Source organism: Phyllostomus hastatus, unplaced genomic scaffold (assembly GCF_019186645.2).
Source record: "Phyllostomus hastatus isolate PE091 unplaced genomic scaffold, TTU_PhHast_1.1 phas_contig_304, whole genome shotgun sequence".
NCBI classification, from domain to species: domain Eukaryota; kingdom Metazoa; phylum Chordata; class Mammalia; order Chiroptera; family Phyllostomidae; genus Phyllostomus; species Phyllostomus hastatus.
The window spans coordinates 47,945-66,471 of NW_025333845.1; the positions used below are offsets into that span (position 1 = coordinate 47,945).

An 18,527-nucleotide genomic window follows, 5' to 3' on the forward strand; every position below is an offset into this window, starting at 1 on the left:
TTGCAGAGCCTTCAGTGCATCATGTCCATTAGCAACACATCCCATGTTGAAGTCACCACCTTCTTTTTGGTTGGGATGCCAGGGCTGGAATATGCACACATCTGGATCTCCTTCCCCATCTGCAGTGTGTATGTTGTTGCTCTTCTGGGAAACTGTACCATCCTTTTTGTCATCAAGACAGAGCCCTCCTTGCATGAGCCCATGTACTATTTCCTGTCCATGTTGGCCCTGTCTGACTTGGGTTTGTCCTTATCCTCTCTGCCCACCATGTTGAGGATCTTCTTGTTCAATGCTCCTGGAATTTCTGCCAATGCCTGCTTTGCCCAGGAATTCTTCATCCATGGATTCACAGCACTGGAGTCCTCAGTGCTCCTGATCATGTCATTTGACCGCTTTGTAGCCATCCACAACCCCCTGAGATATAGCTCCATTCTTACTGCTGTCAGAGTTGCCAAAATAGGAATAGCATTGTCCTTTAGAAGCATCCTCCTGGTTCTTCCCTTCCCCTTCACTTTGAGAAGGTTGAAATACTGCCAGAAAAGCCAGTTATCCCATTCTTACTGTCTCCACCAAGATGTTATGAAGTGGGCCTGCTCTGACAACAAAATTAATGTCATGTATGGGTTTTTTGGGGCACTTTGTGTTATGGTAGACTTTATGTTCATCTCTGTCTCTTACTTCCTGATCCTCAAGACTGTGCTGGGAATTGCATCCCAGAAGGAGCAGCTGAGAGCCCTCAATACTTGTGTTTCACACATCTGTGCAGTGATCATCTTCTATCTACCCATCATCAGTCTTGCCATTGTCCATCGCTTTGCCCAGCATGTGTCTCCTCTCTTCAAAGTTCTCATGGCAAATGTTCTCTTACTTGTGCCTCCATTGATGAACCCAATTGTGTACTGTGTGAAAACTAGACAGATTAGAGTCAGAGTTGTATCTAAGTTATGTCAGAAGTAGGTATAAACTGATGTATAATAAGACACAAAGTGACAGGTTGTGTTAGGGAAGATTTCAATGTGGTTTCAATGAACCTAATATTTGACAGAAAAGACTCATTAATATTATTTTTGTCAATATTATCAGATTTATTTCATTCACAAGTAATACTGGCAAGATATAGATAGAAAGGGTAACAAGCAGTATATATCTTGAGTTCTCTCCATTAAGGGGTATAGGGAAAAGTCAGTTGTCTGCATAAAAATAATTGTTTTATAATGTGTCTATGATAAGAGCAAAAAATGGTTATGTATATTCTGCTTACAGAAGTGGCTTCCTCATTCTTCAGGTGAATTCCATCTATATGTATTTCATCTTCTCACTATCTTAATTCAGCCACTCTAGTACACAGAGTGGGGCAAAGATAGGTTTACAGTTGTATATATGTAAAACGCAGTTCATTCTTACACTATATATTTATTATTAATTATTATTTATTGTATTACTTTCCATCCTGATTGTAAACCTGTTTTTGCCCCACCTGTGTATCATTAGCACTTCTCAAGTCAAATATTTCTGTTACCTCCTAAGTTTCTACATATCTGCTCTTGCTACTTTCTAATTATGCCAGGCAAGATTTGTGTCTTCAAAATGAAAATTAGATGACATGATGTCTCTTGCACATAGAACTCTTTATTTTTTTAGAATAAAACTAAATCAATGAAATACACACTATAAAACCATACACTGAGTGGATATTCTCTACATCATAAACATAATTAATTATTAAATTCCACCCCCTTTGACCTTTGTATATTTGGGGAATTCATAGATCTCTTTGCAACTGCAATGCAGGTTTTATTCAGACTGCTGGAGTCAGGGAGAGAAACTTCAATATAGAACTGAGCTCAGCTCCTTTGAAACAATAGGTGAAAAATTAAATGCTAGAGGATTCGGAAGGAAAAGTATTGAAAGACATTAGAGAAAGGAGTGATTTGGTCACCTGTGTTTAAGAGTGCTTATTGAAGTTAGGCTTCTACTCTCTCACAGAGACTAGGAAATAGGGTCCGTATCTTTCGTGATGATTGAACTTTAAAGGGATGGTTCCCAGGTCCTTGAGAAAGGCATTTCTGAGAGTATAGAAGTCATTTCTCAAAGAGACAGACAAAGGATTTGCAATTGCAAAGTTTCTAAAGAAAAGGCAGAACAGGGGCCAATAGTTAGGTCTGGGCTGAGATAATCAGTAAATCCTTTTACGAAGGCTGACCTTTCTCAAGCACACATTTTAAGAGAAATAGGCATCATTATGCAGAGATACAGCTTTGAGTTGATAGAAGCCATGCTGGTATTTGGTGAAGACAGAGCTTTTGTCACTCTTCATATTGACTTCCCCTTATGTGTCTCTGTGTCCAAATTCCTTTCCTTATCCAGATAACAGTCATGTTGGATTAGGGCCTATTCTAATGATTTCATTTGACCTTACTGACTTCTTAAAGACCCTATCTCCAAATAAGGTCACATTCTCAAGAGCTGAAAGTTAGGACTTAAATATATATGAATTTGGGAGAAGGAAACAATTAAGCCCATGACAATATGCTTTCCATCTTCTCCTTTATTAAATAATATTCAATGTGTTTATTTGAAAATCAAAATATTCATTTATTTGACATTGATTGGTTTGTTATACTCCTTGCTAGTATGTGTCCTGACATTCACATCACCATTTCCTTTTTATCAATTAAAGCAAGCCATTACTGCCATGTGGCTCCTGGTCTTTAGGATAAATGGCAATAGCCCAGCTCTAAAATGTTCAACAATTCATGGAAATGCAGAGGTGGCAATTCAGTTTGGCCAACCCATGAGAATGAACTCATAGGTAGGTTTGAATCATAGCCCAAACACAGAAAGAAATGAAAAGAAAGGAATACTGACTTGGAATTTCTGTGACACACTTTGCTGAGTGTTAGAGTTATCCCCTTACATGAGAGTACATGTTGTTTCTTGGTGTGGTTTTGTGCATCCACTGAGCTTCAATGAGTCATCAGGGAAACAAACTGTGACCACTAGTTGTCTTAGTCCTCAATCTGTCCTAACTCTGTATACTTGTGATTAGATTTAAATCTTGATAAACAAGAAAGTAAAGTCATAAGTTTAACCAAAAGAAACTTATTTTCAAATGATGTGCTTTAAGTAATTGTAAAGGATGTTTGCGTAAGTGTTATTTAACTGAAAAACACAGCCCTCTTGCATGAAGCTATGACTTTTCACTCATTCAGTATTTGTCAGTGGGTATCAAAATGACATCTGCTTCCATGGGATCCTATGAAACCAAAGGCAGCAGGAAAAGCAGTGCTGTAATCAATAGGAATGCACTTTGTACTTGGTTACTACTGATCCTTGACCAACAATTTGAGGATTAATTTGTGTTTGCTAGGTAGGCAGTGTTAAAAGAAAACAAAACAATAGTAACAAAACACTATTGCAAAGAGTAGGGATTACAGATTTTTCATAAGTTTTATATTGAAGTTGTCAAATTCTGTCTTTCGTTTTCCTATCTTAAAGAAAAGAATAAACACCATTATATAAAAATACATATTCTTTTAACAAACAACTGCTGTCCTTTGATCAGTGCACTCCTTCATTTTGGATCATCTTTTGAAGCAGTAGTGTGAAAGCACAAAGTTTTGCATTGTATGTGTGGAGGCTAAGACGACCCACCTGGCAGAAACAGAGGACTTCAGTGGGGTAGTAACAATGTTCAGAGACTGGAAACATGTATAGCCTGATGGGAGAAAGGAAAGGGCTATTTTTTCATTGGAGGGTACTGACTTTTCTTAAGGAAGGACAAAATGATCAGATTAATGGTAAACGAAGATAAATCTAGCACCTGGCACAAAGGCATTATGTGACTATGCATACATATGGCCTATTTGATAGTAATGGCGAGCACCTTCCAAGAAGTAATGTCATAACTATTCATTAATTTTATGTTTTAAATGTATTCCTCCTTGTTAATTGCATCTGGAAATTGTCTTGTCCTTTCCACTAGGAACCCTATTGTTTTCTTTAACCCTCCTCTTTCAAAACCTTATTGCTATGGATGTGATTATTACTAAACTGATTACAGGCAATCTAGACAGATACATCTAATGGAGCAAGGCATTCATTCCAGGGAAAGCAACTCAGAAGCATAAGAATAGGATCATATGAACACAGAAGTAGCAGCTCAGGAACGCAGCATGATTATATTGCAGTTTATCAACTGTGAATCTTCAAAGAAGAAAAAGTATATGAGAGAGAGAGAAAGACTCAGACAATAAGCTTTGTTCATGAAAAAGAGAAATGGAGAAAGGGATTATGAGAGCATAAGCATGTTTGGGAAAGAGTGCCAAACACAGTAAAGCTCTTCACTGATTATATTCAAAAGTTTCCTACAGAACCCTTGCAACATATGTGAGGGAAAGAGTACAGGAAAGAGCACGAGGCAGCACAATGTGACTTTGCTAGATGCCCCTTCGTGGAAGAATATCAATTGTCTAGTGGTAATGTATTGTGAATGCAGAACACACATCTTAATCTCATATTTATTTTCATTTACCCTTTAACAATTGGGAAGATTAATGAGCTTTGTTTAACTACTGTGAACAAATTTCTTTCATACAATTGTTTTGTGTCAGATTAAAGCAACAGCCAGACACTGGTTATGGTAAAATGCACATATCTTAATTTACTCCTCATGTTTTTCTGCTTGTAAACTGATAGTGACTGTCTGGGGGGAATTATTCTCTCAAGAATGTAAATGTGAGAGCATGCCAGTGATAACTCTTATTTATCTTATTTCTGTTGTGCATTTTTTAGACTCTGTGTCACAAAGATAGTTTATATTTGTGTAACAAATATTTAATGATGGCCAAAAGTACTGTGATATTCATGTGACAGTGAAAGAAATATAAAATACACCCTGCCTTTACAGAGATTAGTGAAGCTGGAGGAACAGATGTCCAATGAATGAACCATAACTAATGAGACAAACATGCCAAGTTACTGGAGGGCACAGACCAAAGCATTCTCCATCTTGCTATAGAATACTGTGGAGAATAGCAAAAAAGTTCTTTCAAAAAGTATGGTACCTAATTTAGTGTTAGAACAAAGATGGACAAGGACAAAAGAATACATCTCATGCAGCATTTGTAGCATTTGCAAAAACAAGAGATATGAAACAAAAATTGCATTCTGGAAATGAAAAAATATTGCCTGAAATATAAAGACATGGCCTGGCCATGAAAAGAACTCTCCTCTTTGGCCAGGATTAAATTAATATTAGTATTACAGGTGATTAGTCCAATATTTTCTTCAGTTTCTATTCATGAGATAGAAAATAAAACCATTATTTTCTCAAGGAGTTTAATGACTTGTTTTGTAGAAAGCAAACATTCTCTTGATTTAATATAATACTATTATGCCTTTACCACATTAGAAAAGGTATTCTACAGTTCTAAGCTATCACATTTAATTTCCAAGCTGTTGCCCAGTTTGAATAAAGAAAGAAAACAGTATGCTCATTACCCAAAATAGTAAACATAGTTAAACAAATAAAAAATATTCATGTGGTTCTGCTCTGAACTTCTCATCATTTTCTCTAAGTGCCTGATAAATGCTTAGATTTAAACACCTAAAAATTCCTAACTAAGTCCTGCTGTCATTCAAGTGTTCTTCTGTAACAAGATCATAGAATGAGGAGGAATCTTGAGGGAAAACAGCAAGTTTATTGTGTTGCCTCTTGTCAATTTGTAATTTTTCATATGTAGGTTTTCGTTTGTAGTTATGAAAAGAGGCAGGTACCATGGTATTTCAGGTAATTTTTAGGTAAAAGAAAGTTGTACGTTCAATTTAATTTTTAAAAGACAAAGGAAAAATTACACCTAACTAACCACTTCAATCTTTAGTTAAAAGTTAGATTTCTCTGTCTGCAATAAGAGATATGATGCTGAGATAATAGGCCTTGCAATCTCTATTTTTAGCAGAAGTGCTTTTAAAACTATTTATCACATATAACTTTATATTCAATTTATAGACTAGGTAAACTATTAAAAATAACATTTTTCCCTCATCTAACTTAGTATCCAGACTTTCTGCACAATTACTTTAATTATACTGCCTTTTTCTGCTTATGTTATACATGTGTTTAATTTTTTTCACCTCATTCAACATAGAACAGAATAAGATTTCCTTTCTTTCCCAGGCTGATGTAGAGAGCACTTTCACCACTAGGGAGGAGAATGTGTTTTTATTTCTAATCCTTTCTCTCATCATCTCCCTTTTGTCCAGTCAATGATCTGACCCTGTAAAGACATGGATGTTCAGTTGTCACATCAACATTTCTTGAAAAAGATTGAGTTGGTATTAAGATGATTTAATAATGACAAGTCCAGTTGTACTAAGTGATATTTCTATTTTCATCCTATACAATTTCCTAACTTAGAGAGTTTTGTAATGTAAGGTAATGTACTATGGGAAACAGTGACTGAGGATTCACTCCTCCCTCCTACATGCTACAGCCAGGAAAGTTTAACAAATGAAGAAAACAAACAAATTTGAGCCCATCTATTTAAGCCATTGCAGAAAGGGTCTTCTGAGACCCACATCCTGATTCCATCACACTCCTGCAATGTCAGTCTTGAAAACCTCTGAAGTGCAAATCTCTACCTTCTCCCTCATTGGGATCCCAGGGATGGAACATGCCCACATTTAGGTCTCCATCCCCATTGGCCTCACATACCTCATTGCAGTTCCGGGGAACTGCATTGTCCTCCTTTTCATGAAAACGGAGACCTCTCTGCATGAGCCTATGTACTATTTCTTCTCCATGTTGGTCTTTTCTGATCTTGGACTGTCCATCTCCTCACTTCCAGCCATGCCGAAAATCTTCTTGTCCAATGCCACTGGAATTTCTTCTGATGCCTGCCTTGCACAAGAGCTTTTCATTCATGGATTCCCAGCTATTTCTTCTTATCATGTCTGTGGATCACTTTATAGCCATCTACACCTCTCTGAAATACACCTCTATCCTGACCAGTGACAGAGTCATTAAGAGTGGCCTTGAATTTGCTATAAAAAGCATGTTATTGCTCTTGCCTCTTCCCTGTATCCTAAACAGGCTGATATTCTGTAAGAAAAGCCTTCTTTCTCACTCCTATTGCCTTCACCAGGATGTCATGAAGCTGGCCTGTTCTGACAACAGGGTCAATTTCACTTATGGCCTGTTTGTGGCTCTAACAGCTGTGCTAGAGTTGGTGTGCATTTCTGTGTCTTACATGCTGACCTTGAAGATTGTATTGGGCATAGCTTCACACAAAGGCTGCCTCAAGGTCCTCGACACTAGCTCTCTGTGCTTATTTTCTATGTGCCCTTCCTGGCTTTGCCAAACACATTTCACCAGTTATTAAGGTTATCATAGGTCATATCTTCCTTTTGGTTCCCCCACTAATGAATTCCATTGTGTACTCTGTTCAGAGTCTATAAATCCAAAATCATTTCCTCACAAAGTTATGTGAGAACAAGTTTTTTGAAAAATTTCAGCCATGAGGAATGCTCAGCTCACTTGGCAATTTCTTTACAACAGTAGAGATTCAAGAGTGACGATAAAGTAAATGAGATTGAATACAAGAATATGCTGCATAGACTCAGTAAATCCATCAAAGTTCAGTTCATTAATCAATTAAGAAGCAGTAACATTCTAGGATGGATGCCTTGGGAATTAGGCTTGGAGTCATGTTAGACTTGCAATGATGTTTCCCACCCCCCACCTCGCCCTTGTTTTACCTCTACTCAACTTCTCCACCAGCTGTATACACATACCAACATCAGCTTTAGCAGCACAACCTTCATTATGATTACAGAATATTTTAATGGACTTGATATTTTAAAAATGTTCATTTTGAAATAAATAACCATGGCTCTAATTAACTCAGGCAAGATCAGCTCTCACCTAAGTGTGCTGAAAGAGGAAGTATATGCCAGGCACAAAGTGAGCATCTTCTTAAATACCTATCCTGTGAGTATTTGTTTGTGAATTTCTTCAGAAATTCAAATAAACCACTAAAAATTCCCCTGTCCTCCAATATTGTACAGTATACTTGCAGATATGAGCCTCACGTGTACAAGACAGTGAAAATTAAATGCAGAAATGAGTAACACAAGAGCATTTTATTCATTCATATTTTGAAGCTTCTGCAATAATTTAGAGAATTCTTTCCATTGATATGTACATTGGCTCTTCTGTCACTCATCAATATTTGTCTAGCATCTGATAATTGGCTCTGTCATGGCACTAGCCAACAGTGTTATTATTATCTGTGTGCTACATTAATATGTGAGTAACTTAAAAGGCAGATTTTATCTTTTAATGTTGTCAGTGCCCATCAGAGTGGCTGGAGCATAATAATTGTTTATTTTGTGTTTATCAAAAGCATACTAGTCTTGAAGTTCAGCCAATTTTAAGGTTGTTAATTAAAGGTATTCTAGAGTGGGTGGTGGGCAGGGCAGGGTAGAGCAGTGGGGGAAAATTGGGACAACTATTATAGGACAACAATTAAAAAAAGAAAAAAGGGGTTAGTGTGGTCTTTTGTCAGCTTCCACCATGGCGTATTGTGGCCAGGGCCAGAAAGTGCAGAAGGTGATGGTGCAGCCCATCAACCTTATCTTCAGATATTTGCAAAATAGATCTCGAATTCAGGTGTGGCTTTATGAGCAAGTGAATATGCGGATAGAGGGCTGTATCATTGGTTTTGATGAATACATGAACCTTGTATTAGATGATGCAAAAGAGATTCATTCTAAAACAAAGTCAAGAAAACAACTAGGTCAGATCATGCTGAAAGGAGATAATATTACTCTCCTCCAAAGTGTCTCCAACTAGAAATGACTAATGAAATGAAAAATTGTTGAGGAGCAATACAGTTTGTGTTTGTTAGGTGTTCTTTGTTGCGGGTAGTCCTTGAACATTTATTCATATTGTTTTGAGTATCCTTTTGTTATTGCCAGACCACAATAAATGCTATGTGATTGTTTTTATTAAAAATTTTACATTGTTAAAAAAAAAGAAAAAAGGGTATGCAAGAAAAGCAAAAGAATCAATTAGATTATGTCTGAAAAACCTATTAATATAAAGTTCACTTGTTCTAATTAATTACATGAGACAAATAAAAATAAAAGCAGAATAGTATTCAAAATAAATAAAAAATGAAGAAACCTCATGTATGTAAGAGATTTAGTGAAGCTCTCACTAAAGTTTCCCTAACAGAACTTAGAATGACTTATGTAAACACTAGTATCATTAATTAGCATTCAATTCTGCCAATGAAAATTTATCTGTTAGTAAGATGGACCCCTCGTCATTACATGTGGCATAAAACAAAGTGGTAGTAGTTTAAATGACAAAAACATTTTGGGGTAGGAAGTGAAAGTTGCAAGAACAAGGGGACCTGTGGCAGTCTACAATTCTTTAAGAGATCCTTAGTATCCCCAGCTCTCAGTCTCTTCACCTCTACCTGAGTCTATCAGGGTTTTTTTTTTTAATTGTTGTTCAAGTACAATTTTCTATCTTTTACTGTCATCCCAGCTCACCCATCCAACCCTCCCCACCTCCCCCCCATTTCCACCCCCCCCTTGTTTTTGTCCATGTGTCCTTTATACTTGTTCCTGTAAACCCTTCCCCTTTCCCCCTGAATTCCCCTGAAATTCCCTCCCCTCTCCCCTCTGGACACTGTTAGCCTGTTCTCTATTTCAGTGTCTTTGGTTATATTTTGCTTGTTTCTTTGTTTTGTTGTTTAAGTTCCTGTAAGGTGAGATCATATGGTGTTTGTCTTTCACTGCCTGGCTTATTTCGTTTAGCATAATGCTTTCCAGTTCCATGCATGCTGTTGCAAAGAGCAAGGCCTCCTTCTTTCTTTCTGCTGCATAGAATTCCATTTGGTAAATGTACCATAGGTTTTTGATCCATTCATTTACTGATGGGCACCTAGGTTGCTTCCAACACTTGGCTACTGTAAATTGTGCTGCTATGAACATTGGGATGCATAGGTTCTTTTGAATTGGTGTCTTAGTATTCTTAGGATAGAGTCCCAGCAGTGGAATTGCAGGGTTAAAAGGCAGATCCATTTTTAGTTTTCTGAGGAAGTTCCCTAGTGCTTTCCATAGTGGTTGTACCAGTCTGCAGTCCCACCAACAGTGCACTAGGGTCCCTTTTTCTCCACAACTTCTCCAACACTTGTTGTTTGTTGCTTTGTTTATGATGGCCATTCTGTCTGGTGTGAAGTGGTATCTCATTGTGGTTTTAATTTGCATCTCTCTGATACCTAGTGATATTGAGCATCTTTTCATGTGTCTCTGGATCCTCTGTATGTCCACTTTGGAGAAGTGTCTGTTCAAGTCCTTTACCCATTTTTTAATTGGATTCCTTGTCTTCTTAGAGTGGAGTTGTGTAAGTTCTTTGTATATTTTGGAGATTAAACCCCTGTCTGAGGTATCATTGGCAAATATGTTTTCCCATACAGTTGGTTTTCTTTATTTTAATACTGTTTTCTTTAGCTGTGCAGAAGCTTTTTCTTTTGATGAGATCCTATTTGTTTATTCTTTCCTTTATGTCCCTTGCTCTGGGGGACATATCAGTAAAAATATTGCTGTGTGAATTATCTGAGATTTTCCTGCCTATGTTCTCCTCTAGGACTTTAATGGTGTCATGGCTTATATTTAAATATTTTATCTACCTTGAATTTTTGTGTATGCTGTAAGTTGGTGCTCAAGTTTCACATTTTTGCATGTGGCTGTCCAGCTCTCCCAACACGATTTGTTGAAGAGGCTATTGTTACTCCATTTTATGTTGCTGCCCCCTTTGTCAAATATTAATTGATCATGGAGACTTAGGTTTATTTCTGGGCTCTCTGTTCTGTTCCATTGGTCCATGTGCCTGTTTTTATGCTAGTACCAGGCTGTTTTGATTACAGTGGCCTTGTAATACAATTTGGTATCAGGTATTGTGATCCCTTCCACTTTACTCTTCTTTCTCAAAATTTCAGCAGCTATTCAGGGTCTTTTATGGTTTCATATAAAATTTTGAAGTGTTTGTTCTATGTCTGTGAAATATGCCATTGGTACTTTAATAGGTATTAACATTGAATCTGTACATTTTTGGGTAGTATGGACATTTTGATGATTTTAATTCTTCAGATCCATGAACATGGTATATATTCCATTTGTTTGGGTCTTCCTTGATTTCTTTCTTCAGTGTTGTGTAGTTTTTCTGCATACAGGTCTTTATCTCCTTGGTTAGATTTACTCCTAGGTGTTTTATTTTTATTTTTGCTATATTGAATGGGATATATGGCTTTTATTATGTTGAGGAATGCTCCCTCTATTCCCACTTTGCTGAGTGTTTTTATCATAAACAGGTGCTGTATCTTATCAAATGCTTTTTCCGAATCTATTAATCTGATCATGTGATTTTTGTCTTTGCTTTTGTTTATGTGATGTATTACATTTACTAATTTGTGAATATTGAACCATCCTTGCATCCCTGGGATGAATCCCACTTGGACATGGGGTGTGACCTTTTTAATGCATTGTTGGATGCAGTTTGCCAATATTTTGTTGAGGATTTTAGCATCTATGTTCATCAGTGATATTGGCCTGAAGTTTTCTTTCTTTGTTGTGTCATTATCTGGTTTTGGGACTAGGATGATGCTGGCTTCATAAAAAGAGTTTTGGAGTCTTCCATCATTTTGAATTTTTTGGAATAGTCTGTGAAGGATAGGGGTTAGCTCTTCCTTAAATGCTTTGTAGAATTCTCCTGTGAAACCATCTGGTCCAGGGCTTTTGTGTACCAGGAGTATTTTGATTACTGCTTCAACTTCATTTGCTGTTATTGGTTTGTTTAGGCCTTCTGCTTCTTCTTCATTGAGTTTTGGAAGATTACATTTTTCCAGAAATTTGTCCATTTCACTAGATTTTCAAATTTCTTGGCATACAGTTCTTGGTAGTAATTTCTTACAATTGTTTGTATTTTCTGTGGTATCAGTTGTAACCTCTCCTCTTTCATTTCTGATTGTGTTTATTTAGGTCTTCTCTCCTTTTTTCTTGATAAGTGTGCTTAAAGGCTTCTCAATTTTGTTTATCTTTTCAAAGAACCAGCTCCTGGATTCACTAATCCTTAGAATTGTGCTTTTAGTCTCTATGTCATTTAATTCTGCTCTGATCTTGGTTATTTCCTTCCTTCTACTTGCTCTAGGCTATCTTTGTTGTTGTTCCTTGAGTTCTTGTAGACGTAGGGTTAGGTTGTTTGTTTGAAATGTTTCTATCTTTTTTAGATATGTCTGTATCACTATGAACTTCCCTCTCAGGACTGCCTTGGCTGTGTCCCATAAGTTTTGGGTTGTTGTGAGTTCATTTTCATTTGTTTCCAGAAACTTTTTGATTTCTTCCCTAATTTCATTCTTGACCCATTCATTGTTTAATAGCATGCTATTCAATCTCCATGATTTTGAGTGTTTTAGGTTTTTTCCCTTGGGGTTGGTTTCTAGTTTCATTCCCTTGTGGTCCGAGAAAATGCTTGGTATGATTTCAATTTTCTTGAAATTCTTGGGGCTTGTTTTGTGTCCTATCATGTGGTTTATCTTTGAAAATGTTCTATGTGCATTTGAAAAGAATGTGTATTTAGCTTCTTTGGGATGAAGGGTTTTATATATATCAGCTAAGTTCATTTCATCTAGGGCATTGTCCAATGCCACAATATCTTAGTTGATATTTTGTTTGGAAGATCTGTCCATTTTTGATAGTGGGGTGTTAAAATCTCCAACTATAATTGTGTTGCTGTCCATATCTTTCTTGAAGTCCTCTAAGATTTTCTTTATGTATTTGGGTGCTCCTATGTTGGGTGCATATATATTTACAATGTTTATGTCTTCCTGATGGATTCTTCCCTTGAGTATTATGAAGTGACTCTGTGGGTCTCTCTTTATGGTCCTTTTTTGGAAGTCTATTTGTCTGATACGAGTATTGCTACCCCAGCTTTTTGTTTCTGGTCCGTTTGCTTGGGAAATTTGTTTCCAGCCCTTCACTTTCAGCCTGTGCAGGTCTTTTATCCTGAGGTGGGTCTCTTGTAGGCAGCATATGGGTGGGTCATGCTTTATTATCCATTCAGCTATTCTATACCTTTTGATTGGAGCATTTAATCCATTTACATTTAAAGTTATTATTGATAGGTACTTATTCATTGCCATTTTTGTGCCTGTCTTCCTCTCTCTCTCTTTCTCATTTCCTTCCTTTCCTTAAAGCAGTCCCTTCAGCATCTCTTGCAGAGCTGATTTGGTGGAGGTGTATTCTTTTTGACTTCTTTTGCCTGGGAAGCTCCTTATTTGGTCTTCTATCGTGATTTAGAGCCTTGCTGGGTAAAGTAGCCTTGGTTGCAGACCTCTGGTTCTCGTTACTTGGAATATTTCTTGTCATTCTCTTCTGGCTTGGAGTGTTTCCATTGAGAAGTCAGCTGCTCACCTTATCGGGGCTCCATTGTATGTAACTTCCTGTTTCTTTCTACTGCCTTTAAGATTCTCTCTTTGTCTTGGTATTTTTCCATTTTAATTATGATGTGTCTTAAAGTGAGCCTCTTTGGGTACCTCTTGATTGGGACTCTCTGTGTTTCCTGGATTTGTGTGACTTTTTCTCTCATCAAATTAGGGAAGTTTTCCATCATTACTTTTTCAAATAGGTTTTCTATGCCTTGCTCTTCTTCTTCTCCTTCTGGTATCCCTATTATACAGATATTATTATGTTTCATATTGTCTTGCATTTCTCTTAGTCCCTCTTCATTCTTCCTGGACCTCTTTTCCTTTTCTTGGTCTTTCTGTTTTTTTTTTTCTACTTTGTCCTCTAGCTCACTGATCCAATCTTCTGCTTCATCGATCCTGCTTTTCATTCCTTCTACTGTGTTCTTCAGTTTGGAAATTGTATTTTTCATTTCCTCTTGGCCCTGGTTGATATTTTCTATTTCCTTTTTCATGTTGATATAGTCTTCAGTGAGTTCATTGTAGTTTCCCTGTAGATTGTGTTAATTCATTGTGAGCTCATTGAGCTTCCTGATAACCATTGCTTTGAACTCAATATCTGATAGTTGAGTTGCCTCTATTTCATTTAGCATTCTCTCTGAGGCTTCCTTCTTTCCTTTCATTTGGGGATTGTTTCTTTGTTTTCCCATTGTTTGTGAGACTCTTCTTGTTAGCCTCTGCTTTCTAAATTGATCTGTTCTGGCTCCCTAGGTTTACTGTGTGAACTTCTATGGTAGAATACCTGTGAGATTCAGTGATACAGTCTCCTTGATCTCTCAAGCTCACTGGCCTTGGGCTGTCGTTTAAGTTGGCTGTGTGTTTGTCTTTGGGTTTTGATTGTTGTTGGGTCTTTCTTTGTTGTATCCTTCTCACCAGCTGGTTAACTGAGGGTCACTCTGTCCACCACCACTTTTATTTTGCTGTGCTGGTGTGTGCAGGTTGTATTGAAGCTGGTTCTTCTGTGTGTACAAGATTTTTTTTCTTGCTCTTGTTCAGTTGTTTATACTGGGTAGTGTCTCCACTATTTAGTTGTATTTCCAGATAGGTACTGGATTGATGTTAGTGTGGCTTCCACTCCCTGCTTCACTTTTTTCTGGTGTTATTTGTTAGTGGTTCCTTTGTTGTTGGATTTCCTCTTCCAGTGGGCATTCTGGTGTTCACCACTTCCACTGTCTTCTTTTTCAGATCCACTACAATTTTTGGTCTCTTATTTTCATATATGCTGAGACACAGTTGGTTGGTTGTACTTTTACTCTGTAGATCGGCTAGGATTTTCTCCCATGTAGGATTCTTCTACAGTATGGAAAAGTGGAATCTTTTCCTTCCTACCCCAATGTCATCTTCCTCTCCTCTATCAGTGTTTTGAATGAAGCTAATCCACATGATAAAAAAATAGTCACAAGATGAACATGTGAGAGCTGGGAACCACTGTTGCTATTTCAACTAGAGGAAAGAGAGAACTCCACTCTTGGCTCTGCTTAGTGATTTAGGGAAAGAACTACCTAGTGTACCTTACTTAACATCCTCAAAACAGAACTGATCTTGATACTCACAGATACAAGGTTAACGTAATTGGTAAACTGGGCTGTGTGTCAACCCCAGGGGCATTACCAGTCACTGTGATTAGATAAACAGAAGAAGTTTCTCTGCCTAGAAGTTTTGGAGAAGTGACATTTGGCAGGAAGAAACAAAATAAAATTAAATAATGGTAAAAAAAAACAAAACAAAACTAGCATTTTTGTACAAAAGTTTGAAAAAGGAGAATGACATCAGTGAGACTAATAGTATGCAGTACATCATTTAATGGAAATAATTAGTAAATGATACATACAAAATCAGTCAACATGTTTGCAGTAGGAATTTTGCTTGGAGTGCTTAGAAAGTGAAGACATCTTTGTATTACATCAAAGATTAGAAACCAATGTACTTATTTAATGATTTTGAATCTTTGTGGAAGTATTGTCACCCTCAGAATGCTATTATTTAAAACAATTTTTGTTAGAGTATATTTGGCATGCAATGTTATTAGTTTCAGGTGTACAACATAGTGATTTGACATTTATATATCTTGTGATGTGATCACCACACTAAGTCTAGGGACATAGCATTTTTTTTTCAAATAAGGACAGCAGTCAGACAGGATTAGGACCCCAGCTTGCTCCTGTATGAACTAATTTTATGTTAATTATATCCACAAATACCCTATTTCCAAATAAGGTCACATTCTGAGTTACTGGGGCTTGCTTCAATATGTGAATTTTGAGGGGATACAACTAAACTGATAACAAAGACTAAACACAAAATACCTATCATAGATGAGGTCAAAGTAATTTTCAGTTACAGAAAGATTTTGAAACTGTCTGATACAGAGAGATCTGATGGGATCACGGGGAAGGAATGCAGAAAAGGCCATAGGAGGAGGTTACCCCAGGCAATGGTAAGCAGCCTAGGACAGGATTGACTGAGCAGCTGAATGCCTCCAGAGCACATTGAATTATGGTAGAGAAGCTTTGAAATAAAGGAAGCACTCTCAGGCTGGTGCTGGCTGAGTGACTTGAGGCTCTCTTCCTTGAGGATGCCTGGATGATATTGCTGCACCTGCCTGCATTTCCCAATGGACAGCATTTTGAATAGGAAAGAACTCTGGGCACAGTCTAGGACTGGGTTGGCCTGGCAGAGGGGAACAGGGTTATTCTTCTTTGGGCATCCTAGAGGGGATGACCTCTGAGGCAGAGACCTGCCATTTTTCCAAAATTGCATAGCTTTCATATATTATGTTGTTTTAGTTCATAAATTAACCCTATATAAGAGAGATAACTAAAAATAGAAGGAATGATAGGAGGTTTAAGTATTAAAGTTGTGAGTTGATAGGTTAAAGTGACTGCTTTTGAATAAAGACACCTTTCCTTTATCACTGAACCTTTGCCTCTGTAGTTTTGTCTGGAGGGCATCAGTGGGCAGCAAGACTCCAATTGCTGTTCCATAACACATCTCCCACTTATCCTATCCTTGTAAAGTACATAGGGTGTGTTCCAGGAAAACTGGAAAGCTACATGTGAAATGGGAGAACATGAGGTCTGAGGAACAGTGAACCCAAAACAGGAGAGAAAGTACAGGCTATTCCCAGCTGGGCACATGAAAAGTATCCAGTTTTGATTGGAGCTGCAGAATTAAGGCTGCTGGGAGGGAGGTCTCCCAGAAAGGAAAAAAAAGTAATTAAATCTGTATCTGTTGGAATACTTCACATCGTAGGTCTCTGGCAAAAAAAAGTCCAACTGTCTTAGTCATTTCAGGGAATTTATTTGCTCTTGAAACAATAAAGATGTGGGTGTGGTTTCATGTAAGACATGTTTGAATAACTGTCACCAGGGACCAAGTTTGTTTGGGTATTTGCTCTTGAGATTCTGTGTCTCATCTTGATCCTCTTAAACTTAGCTCCTTTTATGGACCCAAGATATTTTTGAGTAGCTACAAAGATTAAATGCAGCAAAGTTCACACTAACCGAGAAAAAAATGTGTGTTTTGCATGTCTTAAAATTAATTCTAATTATGTGTAAAGACCTCATTTGATTCAAGAGAATATTTCAGCATATAAGTACAGGAAAACCAAAACTGTAAGCTTATTGGAGGAGATAGCTTTAATGTTTACATGGAGTGATGGAGAAGACTGGGAATGTCTGAAGAAAAGATTGCCATTCTGTGCCATGTATAATGCACTCCCATGTATAATGTATGGCCACGTTTTTGGCCCAAATTTTCTTTCTTTTTTTTAAGATTTTATTTATTTATTTTTTTTAGAGAGGGAAGGGAGGGAGAAAGAGAGAGAGAGAAACATCAATGTGCAGTTGCCGTGGCCTGCAACCCAGGCATGTGCCCTTCCTGGGAATCGAACCTGCGATGCTTTGGTTTGCAGCCCACGCTCAATCCACTGAGCTATGCCAGCCAGGGCTTGGCCCAAATTTTCAGTAAAAAAATCTTTCGTTTTAATTTTTAAACTCCATTATGTATTTATTTATACTTAGAAACAAAACCAATTGTCATATTTCAGGGTATTATTTTGTATATGCATATCATTATTGTTTTCTAGAGTTACACTTTTAATGCATGAGCATAAATAGAATAATTAAAAACAATTTATATAGATATGGAATTAGTACTACCAATGTATAATGCACACCATTATTTTTCCCTCAAAAAATCGGGCAAAAAAGTTCACATTATACACAGCAAAATATGGTACTTGTCATACATTGTATTCAGTGCCTTCTTTCTTAAGCCAGATACTGTCTTAGGGAAGTTCCCAGAACTTAATAAAGCAATTAATACTGTACAATAAAAGGATCTAATTCTTTCAATCTAATAAAATCACATTTAGTAAGATCCACAAGATATACACATGATTGACTCAAATTAGAGAAGCAAATATTTAATATTTTTAGAGATTTCATAAGAAAAATGACTATTGTACTGGTAGAATATAAGTGATTCCTCCATCTTTTTTACATAAATAATATCTATGGAATTGTTTTTATAAACCAAAACTAATAATAATAAATAATAATAAACAAAACCAATAATAATAAAATTGATCACTTAGCATATACAGAACACTATTCTAAATGCCTTAGAAACATTTAATGTATATCTATAATCTACTCAATGATGGAGACACTATTTTGATTTCTATTTTATAGTGAAAGAAATTGAGGAATAGAAATGATATGTAAGTCATCCTAAATCACTTAGATTGTACATAGCAGAACCAAAATTGGACACCAGGACTCTGAATGTTGGATTGAAATCTATGCTTGTATCAATAGGACTTTTGAAATTTGTACATGCAAAATTGTGGTAGTGGTGTTAGGAATTTCATGAATAGAAAAAGTGTGAAAAACATCATTGACCTGTGTGTGTCCTTCATGCTAATCAGAGAAACTCAAAGCAGTAAAGAGAAATGGTAACATTTGAAACTATAAAAAGGCCTGCCATACTAGT

The 18,527-nt window shown here is 36.8% G+C and overlaps 2 protein-coding genes and 1 pseudogene across 2 annotated transcripts; all 3 read left to right on the forward strand.

The window, feature by feature from the left end:
• LOC123819313 (olfactory receptor 51A4-like) lies at nt 1-957 on the forward strand. Its single transcript, XM_045839623.1, has one exon. It carries the CDS (start codon nt 22-24, stop codon nt 955-957), a length of 936 nt encoding a protein of 311 aa, XP_045695579.1. The 5' UTR covers nt 1-21.
• A 5,647-nt stretch (nt 958-6,604) lies between these two features.
• LOC123819193 lies at nt 6,605-7,458 on the forward strand (annotated as a pseudogene).
• A 1,105-nt stretch (nt 7,459-8,563) lies between these two features.
• On the forward strand, nt 8,564-9,016 carry LOC123819296 (small nuclear ribonucleoprotein E-like). Its single transcript, XM_045839597.1, has one exon. The coding sequence runs from the start codon at nt 8,576-8,578 to the stop codon at nt 8,852-8,854; it is 279 nt and encodes a 92-aa protein (XP_045695553.1). The 5' UTR covers nt 8,564-8,575; the 3' UTR covers nt 8,855-9,016.
• The last annotated feature ends 9,511 nt before the right edge of the window (nt 9,017-18,527 follow it).